The sequence below is a fragment of the Diceros bicornis genome, chromosome 5, assembly GCF_020826845.1.
Source record: "Diceros bicornis minor isolate mBicDic1 chromosome 5, mDicBic1.mat.cur, whole genome shotgun sequence".
Classification (NCBI taxonomy): Eukaryota; Metazoa; Chordata; class Mammalia; order Perissodactyla; family Rhinocerotidae; genus Diceros; species Diceros bicornis.
Window position 1 is genome coordinate 33,450,070 of NC_080744.1, and position 17,040 is coordinate 33,467,109.

The 17,040-nt window shown below is 35.3% G+C and overlaps 1 protein-coding gene across 2 annotated transcripts in view; it reads right to left on the minus strand.

Moving 5' to 3' along the window:
* Window positions 1-17,040, minus strand: part of AQR (aquarius intron-binding spliceosomal factor) — a 100,702-nt gene that overhangs the window by 64,142 nt on the left and 19,520 nt on the right. For both annotated transcript variants that reach the window (XM_058541169.1, XM_058541168.1), the window contains exons 5-11: window positions 12,994-13,114; window positions 10,821-10,961; window positions 8,051-8,119; window positions 6,852-6,952; window positions 5,272-5,348; window positions 2,104-2,168; window positions 839-955 (exon numbers count right to left, since the gene is read on the minus strand). In XM_058541169.1, the coding sequence (XP_058397152.1) occupies window positions 839-955; window positions 2,104-2,168; window positions 5,272-5,348; window positions 6,852-6,952; window positions 8,051-8,119; window positions 10,821-10,961; window positions 12,994-13,114 (691 nt within the window). The remainder of the gene's footprint in view (window positions 1-838; window positions 956-2,103; window positions 2,169-5,271; window positions 5,349-6,851; window positions 6,953-8,050; window positions 8,120-10,820; window positions 10,962-12,993; window positions 13,115-17,040) is intronic.

Genomic DNA, 17,040 nt, shown 5'->3' on the forward strand with positions numbered 1-17,040 from the left:
CATGGCCATCAAGCCCTCTTGCGGTGAAGGCCTGCTTCCCCCCGTGGTGGCAGCATCAACAGTCTACTGGCCGAATTCACCCCAAATCTTTATTATTCTTAATTTTAATCTATGGTAGATCAGATATTAGGATTTTAATATAAGTGGCAAATCACTGGATAGAAATTTAATAAGAGAATGAGAAAAAAAGGAATGCTCATAGATACAAGATAAAAGAATTCTTAAAAGAATATGTAAATACACAAAAATTGTATCCCAACTAAGATCTCATCAAAAGGTAATTGTTAGACGTTTGTTAGAAGACTTTTCTTCTGGATGACATCACAAGGAAGGTGAAACCCTAATACTTTGTCTTCCTACCCAACGTAGCATATGAAGTGCATCTGCCTTCCTACTCAAGGCAGCAGACTAAGTGCATGTACACTCCCATGCTATTGACTGCCTCTGTCACCATCATCTTATAGAAAGACAGCCATGGTATTAGGGTATAGTTCACTGAAATTAATGCTCATCATCTATTATATTCGACAGCGGTAACTGACACGAAATCAAAACATGTGAGTATATGGGTCTACATCGCATATAATTTAGTCTGATAAAATCACATATGATTAACAAAAGGTTATAACTACTAGAGGCAACCTACACAAGAATACGTTCACTTTGTATATTAAGATATGATTTTACTTCAAAATGACTAATTAGGAATTTACATTATTCAATTCAATAGTTAGCAAAATTTACACTATGTCATGCCTGGTACTCCCAGTTGCACAGCAAAGAAAAGATCAACTTAGAAACAAAAATGATAAGTATGTTCAGATACATCAACACTCACCTGGGAAAAAAGATGGCCATCCTCTTCCCTATGAACAAGATTGGAAAGGTAACAGTGAACCAAAAGGTGGGAATCATCCAAGATGGTATTAAACCAGCGCCTTGTGGGGAGTAGGGCCTAGAAAAAATATACACCACAGCAATAAGTCTGCATGTTCTCTGCAGCTAGAGGTGATGTCTCCTGATATTTAACTCAAAAGTGTTAATCACAGACGAAGGACCCTCCAGTTTCCCAAGAGACATGGTGCACTAAGCAAGGGGTCTGGTCCATGTTGTAATTTAAATTTAGTGGTAATGTTTCTAAATAAAATTCAGCACCAGAAGAAATCTCACAGATATCTCGACCCACTAGTTTTCAAACAAAATCCTACAAGAAATCCCAATATGTATTGTGTATAGGTTTAAAAATGGAGATGTTGTGAGAGAAAAGGGAGTTGAGATCCCTAAGTGGAGACTCCTTTCTCCATTTCCTCTTCCCACATCCACCTATGACAGTCAGCAAGGCAATGCTGAGAAACTGGGGCAATCACTTTGAAAACCACTAATCTAATCAAATATCCTCATTTTGTGGAGGAGGTTATTGAGATCCTCAGAGGTTATAAATTAGTTACTGGCAGAGCTAGAATTTGAATGAAGATCTCATGAATGACTGCTAGTCCAAGAATCTAATCCTCATGTCAAGAAACCACTCTGCCTCTTCAGATAAGGAAAGAAGAGAAAGGATTCTTTCAATTTCCTTCATTAAAGGAGAAAGGAAAGAAAATGAATTCAATCTGAACTACACCAACTTGGCACCTGAACTTTCCATCAAAATCTTATACCTAATAGTATGAAATCCTCTTTTTTAAGAATCTTAATTTAAAAAATTGACAACAGCAGCTATATCTTTCTTCATCAACAATATTAGGCACATTTAGAAAAGTGAGATTTTTAAAGAGATGGCCATAACCCCATGACTTCAGCCAGTATTTAAAACTCTACGAAGGGGTATTAATATGTGACAGAAAACAAATTACCATTGCTGGATTCATGTGTAATAACTATACTAAATAATGTTTTTTCTACAAACAACAGCCATCTGACAGTCATCTGAAAACTTCAAGGGTCAATTGCTTTTGACTTCCTTCTCTATGAGACACCTTGAAATAGGTACAATCAAACTAAGGGCAGTTTCAGGTGATAAAGAAATATTTCACATATAGTCGTATGCTTAATCTTAGCCTCCTAAATGCTTATGTAACAGAAAAGTCACTGCACGCTTCTTACCTCTAGATCAATCATAAGTTCAATGAATCTTTCACAGTAATGAACTTTGTCCATAGTGACAGGTTCTAGATGTAACAGAACACATGTTAGAATTTTCTTACTTAGGCCATTCTATGGTACTATATCTTAAAATTGGCAGTTAATTAGTTATTTAAACAAGGTCATTTGTCCCTTATTCATCAGGATTAGACTACTTATGATTCAGAGTAAGGACCTCACATATATTTCAAAAAAGGCAGGCCTTACCCTTATATTACAAATATGAGAAAACGAAAAACCTAGCTTGGATCAGAAATACATTTTAAAAATCAGATTTGCAAAAATATTTTTAAAGTGTTAATTTTTAAAAATCTATACTGATTGTTAGATTTTGGAAAAAATCTGGAGATATAAAAATTAGAAAGGCAGTTTTATATCAATTCTTGAGCTACTTTCTTTATTGTCTACACACCAAACTTCCAGAACTTCTTTCATGTGCATAAACACATATGCATATATGTGTGCATGTATACATACAAAGATTATTTATCTTTAGAACGCATAGCAAGTGGGTAGGAAAGATACACACCAAAGCAACTAAAGGAACAATTTTTATGACTTTTTTTCCCACTATACATGCATTACTTTTGACACTAAAATGCCAATGACACATAGAGCAATAAATTTTTAAATCGCTCTTTTATGCTATTCATGAGCATTAATGTACTATTTTTAAAAACATTTATTTTTGTTTTTTAAATAATTACAACCTTGTGACATGATATACTTTCAGAATACAAGTTCTTTCCTAATGCCAGGAAATGGTCTACCATTTTACCAGCTAAAACCATCCTCCCAAGATTGTTTCAATTAAAAAGAAGATAATTTCAGGGTCCCTACTGCTTTTTAGTCTAAGGACTCCTACCAGCGACTAATCCAGTGCTAAAGTTGTAGAAGGCACCCTACAACTGCTTAAATAACTCCACTTATTTAATTTATTTGTAGTATACAGGAAAATGGAAGCCGTTCTAAGAAGAAAGAAATGTGAATACTTTTGTGACTAACATATGAAAATGTTAACTGGAACTTTTCTAGTTAACACACGCCCATAATCCAGACCATAAAATGACAACCATAGAATTTCATAGCTGGAAAAGATCTTAGAGAACATCTACTCTAGCTCTTCGTTTTCCAGGTGAGAAACTGAAGACCAGAGAAAATGACAAGATAAAAGTGTAGAACAAAGTAAAGGCTGGTTAGAACTAGAATCCAGGTTTTCTGAGACATAGTCTAGGTCATACAGCTGTTGAAACTAAAGAATATAAAGGAGCAACTTTTAAATTAAATCCATTCAAACCAGTCCTCTGTTGATATCTTTTGTTCCTTTATCGTCAAAGGAAAATACTTTCGTCTAAAATTTAAAAATACAGCAAACTCTGTATTCTGTTTTTATTTATAGTCTGAGAAAATTACTGGCGATGGCCTACTTAAAATCAGAACACGATGCTGCTGCTCAACTTCTGAGGTCTGCTGGATAAGGCCGCATGTTTTCACATTAGTTGGCCCTACTGATCATATTATTCAGAGCTGAAGCCTTGTTACTCCAATTTCAGACACCAATATATCCTTATTATTTGCTTCTCACTCTGTTTTTTTCCTTTCTTCTGACAGCAGTCCTGACATCTCAGATCATCCTACACATTTCCTTTATAACAACTGATATGAACACGTTGTTTTTAATGACCCTGTAAAATGAAACTACAATCCTTCTTATTCTTTTAAAAATTAGTTTTCTGTTTCCTAACTATACAATCCATCCATCTTTATACCCTTTCTGAACTGGCACACTATTTTCATCATCTTGTTGGTTCCTTTGCTGGCGAGTTAACAAATTTTGACTAAAGCTCAACATCAATCTAAGAAATTTTGTTTTCTGACAATATACGAACAACAATGGCAACAGTTAGTGGTTTACAGGTTGTTAAAATTACTGCAGGCCTATGTTGTTGTTACTTGATTTTCAAACCTTTCTACATGACCCTAGATAAACATTCCATAGTTAGAGTTATGACCCTAATTATTACAGACATTAGTAGTTCTAAGCACTAATTATTACTATTTGTGTTAAGAAAACCAAATCTAAGCCCTCTTTTCAGGTTTAAGCCGCTTAACTGAAAGATTTAAATATATTAATATTTAGCAACTTAGATTACCAATAAGCATATGACAATTTTTCCTGTATACTGATGCTGGTAGTAATATTATGCCCCAAATCAGGTACAATTGACTTTTAGCAGTATTGTTCGTTCCTCAGTGAATTATAGGAATGATTTTCAGTTGTAAAATATTAATTGGAGGGTCAGCATTTATAAGCAATTCTGTTGTATTTTAGTTTAAACAAAGCTACAATCTCTGATGCAAAAATATAAATATGCTACATCAACAGAGCTGTTCTTAGATTATAGTCCAGTTACAAAATAAAATATTATTAACCAATGACATATCTTACATAGCATATATACACCTTTATTAAGTAAATAATATTCTATTTGCATTCACTAAATGCTCATAAAGATCTTGCAAACCCAGCATAATGTAATTAGCCCCTCTTGGTACACAGACATATAACACACACACACACACACACACACACACACACACACACACGTATATGGATCTATATATAGTATAATCGTGGTATATTTTAAAGTGTATACGCTACACAGTACTTATATTTGTTTCATCAATAAATGGGAGCCACGATTTTGTCTTGTAATTCATATCTCAAAAACAATTCTCCTCTTCCCCTCCAAACAGAATTTGATGTCACTTGAAAACACTCCTCAGCACCGTACTGTAAATGCCATGTGGACAGGGTCTGTGACTGTCTCGTTCACCACTGTGTCCCAGTACCCTGTTCAGGACTTGAGTCTTGTTAAGTAAGGTCCAAAAATATTTGCTCAATAAATGAACATTTCAATATCCATGCTGGTGCCTTGAAAATATGTGAATTTTTAAAGCAGTCACAGTACTCAGACCAGTAATATATTTGAAAAGTGGAGGACATACACTTTGTCATCATGATTTAAAAACATTCTAAGATCAGTTTTTAGACTAGAGATTTATAAATACTATAGGGGGATCTAAATGATAATTTCACAAATGAGCTGACAAAAAGAAGATAGTTACCAGAAAGTGGGACTGATTTCAGCACAGAGATAAACTTCTGGATGAGTTGTGAAAGAAATCTTCTTTCTTGATAGGCTCTAAAACCAGAGAGATAATGTTGACCAAAATATTGTTGAAAAATAATTATTTCAAAAGTAAAATTCAAATGTTGAACAAGCCTTTCTTACACTGTTCAAATGTTCCATTTTTCTCTGAAATTGGGACCATAATTTGAACACAGTTTCTCCTTTGTATGTAAATACAGCACTACATGAAGAAAAGAGCTTCATTACTGGCCTAATAAGCCACCTAAGAAAGCACCTCTTTTCTCTTACTACAAAAGTTTTCACTTGTGATTTAAAAGTCATGAGTAGAAAGTTTTCAAAATTTCATTTATAGTCTGCCCTTAACATTAAAAATCCAATGTTTAAGTATGTAGTTAAAATGAGGTGAGCAACTTTATACTTTAATATGTTTAAAGTATCAAAAATAAGAGAATCTTACAATGTCTAAAAATTAAATATGAGCTTAAAAAACAATTTTCTACTCATTACTACTTTAAGATGCACCATGTACCAATTAATCAACAATCACCAGATATCGGACAGCTGCAAATGATTATGCCAGTCCTGCTGGAAATACAAAGGAGGGGAATGACTAAAATATACTTGAAATGAAAATATAATTCGTAACACAAACCAGCATGTAATTAATAAAATGGCTGACATTAATTGAGCATTTACTGCGCCAGGATTTGAGCTGTGTTAAGTACTTCATAGGAATAATCTCATTTAATGCTGACAACAGTCCTATATAGAAATAGGTACTACTGTCTCAATTTCACACTGAGGCTCAGAGGTAAGGTAACTTGCCCAAAGTTACACAGCAAGAGAGTGTGAAGCCTAGTTCAGTATGACTGTAGAACCTATACTCTAAACAATTACATATCCTAACCATTACATAATTTATCCAATTGATAATAATTACTATTAAAATAACCCATAACCCTTACCTGCTTCTTTAATCCTTATACTTGATTTATTTTTCTCCTTAGCATGTTATCACCACCTAATATACTATATAATTCATCTGTTTATTGCTGTCTTCCCCAACTAGAATGTAAGTTCCACAAGAGCAGGAATTACTTTCCATTTTGTTCTCCGCTATATCCCCTATACCTAGAATAGTACCTGACAAAATAACAAACACTCAATATTGTTGAATTAATTAATTAATTATGGCTGGAGTATATAAAAGTCATTGTTAAGAGTGAGGGAGTAAGAAAAGCTGGATTGACAGCCTGAAGATTGTGGAGAAAACTGAGAACCATCTATGATGGACTACGGACAACAGGCAGAGAGAAGACCATTGATATACTTATCACTGAGACAGAGAGAAGGGAAAGAAGAAAAACACAGTGGTGATGTGGTATCCCCTTTAGACCTTTGTGAAAAATATTCCTATGACAGTCTAAGTAAAAGCACTTCTTGAGCATTTATTTGGTTCTATGTAAACAAGAAACCAGTCAACATCATCTAAGATAGACAACCCATATATTATAACCTAAGAAACCAACATGGAACGAAACTTTGGCAACATACTGTTCTCTCGCTTCTGGATCCATCTTTTCATCATTCTTTTTAATCAAGTTCCAGAATTTCCTCAGCTTAGGTGTCTTTTTTAATTCTAACTCCAATCGTGCCTGAAAGAGGTATGTAATATTATATCACCAGTAACCTCAAAGTTTACAAGGATAAAGATCAGACCAACTATTAGCTAGTTTTCTAAAGTATGTATACGATACAGAGTAATGGGATAAAACCTGAAAGCAACTTGACAAAAACTAAGGAAACTTAAAACTAAGAAACAAGTACATTTTTAAAATCTCTTCAATTTAACACTTGATAATAAAAAAACAAAAATAAGACAAAAGAAACTGCCTTTTCTAGTCAAGATTTTAAGCTCAGTAATCAATCAAATTTCTCTCTTATATCTAAAATTAAAGATTTCGGTTTGAAAAATATGAGCATTAACACTTAAGAACATAATCATCGAAGTCTGAAAAATAAGTCTAAAACAATGAACATAAAAGATAGCTATCACAAGTAAACAAGAAAACGTCCACATTACCATAACCTTTCTTATGGCACTTATCAGTTTTTACCTTAGTATTAACTATTTATACTTGCCTGTTTTCATCTCCATCAACTGGTACCTACAAACGAGTCTGCATATCTGGGTGTCTGCAAAAACACCCATGTGCAGGAAATGGAATTCTGAATAAAGGATTATGCTGGAATTTGATAGCTTTAACTTTACTTCCTAAGATCTGTTAATCTGGCTTTGATACCAGTACCTATTATCCAAGAAGGATTTGAGGAAAAAATCAAGTCGTTAATATTAAACATGATCCAGACCTTCTCCTATAGCTGTGTGCACATTCCAATCAAGGGAAATAAAAAATTCAAGTCTGCATTTAGTCTCATCCAAGACAAACATAAGAATACTAACCATATTTTGCTAAATTAACCCCCGTCTCTATAAGCACAATAGATATTACCTTATTTCACCTTATAATACTGAAATTAGGTAAAACACGTATTAGCTTGGCCATAAAAACTTTAAAACTGAAAAAACTACTTCTATGATAAGTTAATGCATAGTAAATTAGATAAATTTTCTAAGCAGGAAAGGGAATTTTTAGCTACCATTTTACATTCAAATTAAAGCTACACAGTCTAGAACCACATGTTCCCCTTATAACACATACACACATAAGTTTCTGAAATTAAATACTTACAGGCTGTAAGCCCATCCACATTGGGAGGGAGATAAGCTGCTGTACTTGACTGCGTATCAAGTCTACTTCCTGTGTAAGGCATGAAGAAAACAAGTTTATAAACACACCAGCATTTTAACCTAAGTCATAGAAGCATACTGCCTTTTTAAGTCCTGGCAGGGGGAAACATGCCACCAATACTTTCAAATTAATATTATTTAATGTTATTTTAATATTAAGAAGTTCACTACTTACAAAAAAAATACCCTCAATCCTCATTATTTGTAGATTCTGTATTTGTGAATTCACCTACTCACAAAAATGTATCTGTAACCCCAAATTCAATACACCCTGTGCTTTCATGGTCATTCACAAACAGCACAGAGCAGCAAAAAATGTGAGCTGCCCAACACACACACTTCCAGCTGAGGGTGAACAAGGCGATGCTCTGCCTTCTTGTGTTCAGCTCTCATACTATAAATACACGTCCTTTTTCTGGTCTATTTAATGCTACTTTTTTCACATTTTTTGAGGTTTTTTTTCCCTTTGGCAAGGAAGATTGGCCTTGGGCTAACATCTGTGCCCATCTTCCTCTACTTTATATGGGGGACATATATAGTATGTGTCCTGCCACAACATGGCTGGATAAGCAGTGCATAGGTCCACGCCTGGGATCCGAACCGACAAACCCCAAGCTGCTGAAGCGGAGTGCGTGAACTTAACCACTATGCCACAGGGCCAGCCCCAACATTTTCGTGTCTTTTGTTGGTGATTTTGCTATTTAAAATGGCCTCAAGCACAGGGCTAAAGTGTTGTCTAGTGTTCCTAGGTGCAAGAAGGCTGTGATGTGCCTTATGGAGAAAACATGTTAGGTAAGATTCCTTCAGACTTAAGTTATAGTGCTGTTGGCAGTGAATGTTAATGAATCAACAATATATATTACATCAGGGGTCTTTAAACAGAAACACACATAAAACAAGGTTATGTGTTGCCTGGTTGACGAAAATATTGTGACCAGAGGCTGGCAGGAACCTAACCCTGTATGTTCCCTAGGAGCAATGGTTCCATTCTAGCTAATTCTTGATTCACTTTAAAGTGAGAAAACCATGTTCACAGTGACTTTACAGAACATAACTACCTCAAACAATGAGAATTAACAGCATATTGAAAAAAATAAAGCATTTCAATAATAAGCTAGCTTTTAAGTTAATTAAACCTAGCACCAAATACTAATACTAATTAAATCCGGTCTTTATTTAATTTCTGATAAGGAATCATGTCTATTTATATTTATATTTGCTTTGTTTAGTTTAATAAATATTAAAGAGATAATAGTGGCATCCACTAGGGACATCATAAACCTTTTTTTTTTTTTTGATTTTAATCTTGTTAGAATTATAAGAGGAATAGAGGCACATTCTATCAAGCTGAAACATCACGCAGGCCCCTAAAGGAGAAGAGAAGCGAGTGGCAATTCCCATCCCCAGAGGTGAACCCCATGGACGATTTGGTGCGTATCTCTCTGGCTCTGTCTCTCTCTTTCTGTCTGTCTGTCTCTGTGTCTCTCTCACACACAGATTCATTTTCGTAGATGCGTGTCTCCCGGCTGATATCACATATACGTGGTCTTACAGATGGGACGGATGGATCCCATCGCCTCGCCATGGACAGTAGCGTTCCTTCCAATTGCTTGCTATTGCAACCAGTGCTGTGATGAATAGTATGGAAAATACATCTTTGAAAAGTTGGGCAGGAATTTCTGTGGGATGAAGTCCTGGGATCAGCACCGCCAGCACAGGCGTGCCCCTGGGGACAGCGATAGGTCCTGCAGGCTGGTCTCCAGAGAGGAGTGTCCTTTCACACTTGTCTCTAGGGGTCTACTGGGGCCTCTGCTTCCTCACATTGTCACCAGGGCTTGTCGTCACCACACTGAAACTCTGACCGTCTGATGGGGCCCAGTGCCCTCTCCACAGTGTTTCCATGTGCGCGTCTCCTCCTCGGGGAGCTCGCGCATCTCTGACACATGCTGCCCCTGTGTAGCGCTGAATGTGTTTGCTCTTTCATAAATCTTTTTTTAATGCCTTTCCAAGATCCATGTGAGGTAGTACACGGAAATAGGTAGTAATAACCATCCATCTGCCAACATTGTCTTCAGGAAAAGAAAGAACCCCATGAATTCTCCTGCATGGGTCTAAGTGCATTATCAATCCAGAAGCACTTATCTTTAAACAGGTATATACTATCAGATAACCCCAGTAGGGAAGCACAAATGAAATATTAATTACTATATTTAATTTTTTAGAAGATACTCTTATGAAGCATAAAAACACATCCTACACAATCCAAGAGATTTTCAAAGATCATCCACAACTGCCCCTTATCAGTCAACTCAAAACATAACTCGCCCGCTGATCTTCCAGTTCGTGCACAAAGAATGATTGCAAAGCAACAAAATGGGGTTTTTCTGTGCGGCTTGTGGCATAGATGTTATTACTCAAAGTTCATACTAACCAGATTCTTTGCTGCTCTACCTTTGGAAAATTTCAGTTCTTGTTATCATTTTTCTTACTGATTAGACAGAAAAAAGGCGAGATCAAGTCCAAATCTACTAAAAAGCAAACAGATCTTATAAAATGGTTTTATTGAGAAGTGGCTAAAATTAAGCTTTTAGCATTATCCTCAGTCCCCACTACTGTGGGTGAAGAGTTGGCTACAGAGGTAATCTCATCTATGTTCAACTTAAAACAACAAGCAAACTTAAAAGTTTCCCCAAAAGATAAAGTAAAATTACCAAACTATTGAAGCAATGATCAAGAAAAAGCAGTAAGACCGTCTGTTCATGGAGGGAAAATTCACCATCAGTTTCAGCTAATGCTGCTTTCAAGATGCATTTAAAAAAGAATGGGAAGTGGTCTGGCTTCTTCTTAAAAGTCTGAAAAGAGGAAGAACAAAAATTCATTTTGAAATGCCTTGCTCACCTCTTTTTCTCCCTTACACAAACACTGTTAGACTTTCTAGGAATCTATTAAAGCCAAATAATTACACAAGGACTATTTGCTTACTTATAATTAATAGTTGCAAGTCAAAATACAGGCTTTTGGCAGGACTATGAGAGAGTTGCAGAAATCTTCAGCTAATAAAATAATGGTTTTAACTCCTTTATTTTCTCTTTTATGGATTATGCCTATATTTAGCTTAGCCTTTGTTCTCTTATTAAGGACCTGAAGTGTTTTAATTCTTCTGACTTAAAGAAAAGAAACCACATGTTTGGCAAAAATGATGGTTTTCCAAATGACTAATCTCAAGGAGAGCCTCTCCTGCTTTACATTAGCTCTTTACTCTTAACATGTGAACAATGTAAAAAAAAAAAAAAAAAAAAAGTAAATAATGTAAATATTTTCAAGCTTCTCTTTGATCTACCTCCCCATCTAGTTTCTGCCACATCTCTCTTCTCTAAGTGCTCCAAATATGTGGTCTACACTAGTTGTTTTCATTCACTTCTCTAAAGCAAGGTTCCACCCACAGCACTCCCCTGAAGCTGTTATGGTTGTCAAGTCCAATGGACTCTTACCAACTCTCAACTCCTCTTCAATGCGCTGAAGGCACACCTCTTCCTTTGTCACTTAAACAGCAGTGTTCTAGGGTTCTAGCCTCATTCTTCTCCTCCCCTCCCATTACTTCAACTACCATATGCTAATGGTTCCAAATAGACATCTTTAGTCCAGACTTCTCTCCTTAACTTTAGACTCTAAGCTTCCTCTGTCTACTAGACAATTTCATCCAGATATTCCAAACGCAATTTAAACTCACTAAGTCTAAAACTTAAACAATTTTGCATCCTCTAAAGTATTCCTCAACCCTCTATTACCTATCTTGGTAAATGGCACTATCATCTATTATATTCAGTTGTCCAAGCCTGGAAGCTTATTGAAAATCACACCCTTCCCTAATGCTACTTCAATTATCAAATTCAATCAATTCTACTTTCTAAATTTGCGTGTAACCTCTTCTCTTAATCTGTATTGCTATTTCTCTATTTCAAGGTCTAATCATTAAAGTGGTCTTTATAACATGCAAACTGATCAGATCATCCCCTAGATCAAAAAATTTTCCTTCTCCCTTCCTAGAGTAGCCTGAAGCAACTTAAAGAAATCCCTACGATTTCTCAATAAGATACAAGGCCCACAGTTTACTTTGGGCTTTAACCTGCCCAAAGATGGCACGTACTTAATGAATATTTGAGAGAACAGTCCACAGTTTATTCTTAAAGAAACTAAAACCTTCTCATTTTGGAGACCATCACCTCAAAAAGATGACAAGTATCCATGCCTTTTCTTCATTTAAAAAAAGTATGACTGGAAGGAAAGAAACTCTTTTGATGAGCTGACCAATTTATGGTGGCCAAAGATTTTGGACCTCTACTTAACAAGCCTCTATTATACTAGCACAAAGACAAAATGTCATTCTATTACAAATTTCAAAAAAAGACAACAGATTCCAGATGAGGGACAAAGAGAAAATTGAAATCACAATATAAACATCTGTCTTAACTTTGGAAAACTACTTTATTCATTTAAAACTACATATACAGTCCTTGTGGTGAAAAAGGACATTGAAAAATATTATCTCATTTGAGCATTATCTATTTGTGCTAATTAATATAAATTTCACATAATCTGATGTAAGTCTTTATAATCCATGCCATTCTTTGTTTCAAGCACAAAGCAGAAAACTCCACATTCATTATTTTTCAATTCATAATAAATTAGTTTGAAGAAAATATTGAAACTGAAAGAAAACTAATATTATTTTTCATATATTCATTCCTTTTTGTCAACATTTACTTTATTATGGGGTAAAATTCTGTTCTGATAGCATTATTTATCATCAGTAAAAGTTCTGCTACTTTGTAATGGGTTAAGTGAGCACAGTATGAAAGCTATGAAGTATTTTAAATCTGTTACCTCCCATGCAGGGACATTTTCTCTGAACTTCTCATTCACCATACAGCAGATTGACATTAAATAGGCCTTGCTGGACACCTCTGGAGAATAATTCATCCAGAGGTAATTTTCAAGATACTGGCTGTGAAGAGTGAAAAGGCACAGAATATTTTATTGGTTATCACCACTCATTAAAATATGTCATTCACCTGGAAAAGCATAAGTATTTACAACTTTCTGAAAACATTTTGAAAACCTATATAATTTAAGAACCCTTCACAAATTTACCTGTAATCTAAGTTACTGCTACCTACTACAAACTTATATATAGCAATTGCAGCTTTGGAGAATGCGAGTCTTCTATGTCCAAATAGGAAGACATCAAAGGTTACTAACAAACGTAATTACCACCCTCAGAACACTGGATATTCCCTTATGTATGGCTCTTTGTGAAGTAAAGAAGAAAAATACCTGACGAATATCAACTCTAAAACAAAACGACATAATGGGCAGTGTCACAGATAAATGTATCTGAGACATTAATACTAACTCATATCAAAACCAAATGACTTCCAGGAACTAAGAAAGAGACTTAACAATCAAAAAGAAGCTTTGTAATACTTAATTTACAAGGTATTCGACTTAAGTCAGTTTTCAAGGTAACTGGCGTTTTCCCCTCAAGACGCCAAAATTCTTACTTTAAGACTGTGGTGAAAATATTCCTAAATAAATTTAAGTATTTTTGATGTCTAAAACATAACTTAGCCATTTCTTATCATTCAGGGTAGTTATAAACATTAATTACTGTACTGGAATGTAAAATACTCTCAAGCACTACTGAAAAAAAGCAGGACTTTTTGTTTCTACTTTAAATCACTCCACATGCATGTTTCAATCACACACGCATGTGTATGCATGCACACAGTTAAGCGTTTTAGATTCTGCTGTAGCACTATAATTTTTCTACTTTCTCTTCTACTTCAAAGGTCTGCTCACATTGATATTTCCATGGGTCTATCTTTAGCAATCCTTACTTAATTTGCAAGAGCCTAGGAAACTGGGTAGGTAAGATTTTACCCAAAATAACAGTCAAGGCTCCAAGCAAGAGACTAGAGTGCTCTTTCATAAATAAAATGCATGAGCTTCAATTCATTCCTTTCTTACAAGTTTAAATTCCTTTTCCCTGAATTATGCCCTTTAGAACTTCTGTCAGCAATAGTCTGTTAGTGTTAATCTATCTATATGAAATGTCTTTATTTCATGACAGTTTAGCTGGTTACAGAATTCTTTCTGGGTTGACAGTGATTATTTTCTATGTACTAGTCTCATCCTATTATCTTCTATTACAACTGAGAAGTCTACAATCAATCTATTTGTCCTTCTTCCTCCTTGGGTAATCTTTTTTCTTCAGCAGATTTTAAGATCTTCACTCTTTGTTACTCTGCAGTTGCTTTGTTCAGAATTTACTGTACTTCCTGAATCTAAAAGACTCATATGTTTCAACAGTAGAAAATTCTTGACCATCACCTATTCTAAATTGCCACTCCCCTATTCTCTCTAAATCGTTTCTGAAATTCCTACTGGACCTTCTCATTCTAGCCTCCATATCTCTTAATTTTCTTTGATATTTTTCATCTCTATTTCTCTTTGCTATTATCTAATTAATTCTTCAGATCTATATTCCAGTTTGTCAATTCCCTCTTTAGTTGTGTCTAATCTGCTATTTAATTTGTCCATTAAGTTTTCAAATTTCAATGTCTTTTATTTCCATTTTTTCCCAAATCTGTCCATCTTTAGTGTCTTGGTCCTTGTCCACATATTCTATTTATTCTTCATACTCATAATAATTTTAAACATAATGATTTGACAGTGTATATCAATTCTTTAACTATCTAAGATTCTTGCGGGGCGGAGGTAATTCTGTTCTTTGTTGTTTTGACTGACTCTTGCTTATAGGATCATTATCCTAATGTGCTTTGTAATTTGGGAGTTTTAACTCACTTTTATAAGAGTTTTATCTATAGGATTTTTTTATAATGCAGTTGGAATTTATACCCTTCCAGACTATATTTATATTTGTTTTTGCAGATGCCCCAGGGATATCACTGGCTTGCCAGAGTTTTTAATAGTAATATCTTGGCTTTGGTGTTATCTGACTATATGGCAAACTCCAAACCTATTCTTTACATTTTCAGATGAGGAAATTGAGGATACGAGAGGGAGTGATTTGCTCAAGACAATACAGTTATCTCCATGGTATACAGACAATACAGACCTTACTCCAAACTACATCTCTTTTCTCCAAACATAAGGATTGTTCAATAACTCCCTGATCCTATTTCAGCAATTACAGCAAATGTAATTTATATAACATGCACTTCTGATAAGTTTCATCAACAGAAACTCTTTTCTTTCTCAGTTCATTCTCCTGTACCCAGCCACCTGCTCCAAGCCATCTCACTTTCCACTCCAGCAAGAAACCATCAATTATCTCTACTATAAACTTTAGACTAGTTACATGTGGAGGCTGGCACAGACAAAATGGCATTCTCACATAAAAATTACATAAAAGCTCCTGAAAGGTAACAATCCACCTTTTCAGTTATTAAAAATCTTTCACTGTCGGGGCTGGCCCGGTGGCACAAGCGGTTAAGTGCGCGCGCTCCGCTGCGGCGGCCCGGGGTTCGCTGGTTCGGATCCCGGGCGCGCACCGACGCACTGCTTGGTAAGCCATGCTGTGGCGGCGTCCCATATAAAGTGGAGGAAGATAGGCACCGATGTTAGCCCAGGGCCGTCTTCCTCAGCAAAAAAAGAGGAGGATTGGCGGATGTTAGCTCAGGGCTGATCTCCTCACAAAAAAAAAAAAAAAAAAAAAAAAAAAAAAAAAATCTTTCACTGTCACTGGTGCCTTCAGTCTGTTCTGCTGCTTTCTCCTTCAGTTTGTACAATTCTTTTGGTTTCTGATATCTGCCTGGACGGTAGAATTCTAGTCTTATCCTAATTGTATATCGGTATCTTCTTGATTTTTATCTGTCTTTTTGAAAGATGGCATGACATAGTGGGAAGGGCATATTCATCTAAGGGCTAGATGGGTCCAATTTCTAGCCACAATGTTCTCCTCTATAAAATAAGGAAGATCTTACTGGGGTTATAGTGAGGACTAAATGAGATCAAGTATTTAATGACAACACAGTTCTTAGGCTATAGTAGGCACTCAATTTACTAGTTAATTTATAATTACAAACTTCAGTTTCCCTCTGTAAAAATGATAAGACCATCTACTTCATGCCATTTTTTTGAGGATCAAATCAGTGTATGTAGGGAGTAACAGCTGTTAATACAGAGACTCTGACCTCTGATGCAGACTAGATCTCAAGGTAGTGTGGAAAAGTGGAAAAATCATGAGCTTTGCATTGTCATCCCAGCTCTGCCAATTACTTAACTGCACTATCTTGAACAAACTGCTTAACCTCTCTGATCTCAAGTTTCTTCTTCCACTAAACAGAAATGATAACACTTACTGGCAGGGTTGCTATGAGTGCTCTGTACGTAAAACGTTTTAACACTGGGTCTAGCACAAGGCAAGTGTTCAATAAATGGTAAATATTACTATCATCAACAACAACCCTGGCTTTTATTTTCCACCTACTGGCCACAACTGGTTGTAACATGATCTAATCTACTTCATAATCTACATTCTATTTTGTCTGAAATACTTATGTTGTAAGTGGCTAGGTCAGAACAAGGCTGCCTTGGTAATAACAACTTAGGTTGGCAGGAAAAAAATGGCTATAGAAATGTACTACAATTTACTCCCACTGATCACTAGAGGAACCAAGTGAGAGTTGAGAAATTGTTCAGCACACACTATCTTAACTAGCGAGAAACAACTCAAATATAGGTTACACTGACAACGGAGCATCATCTTTGAAAACAAAGGATATCGTACACATATTCCAAAATAAGCCAATCACAAAAATATAAATCTTCAAAAATTTAGATTTATTTCCTTACCCAAAGAAATGTACAGAAAATTTTGCTAAAAGTTAAATCATGTTGTCATCTTTA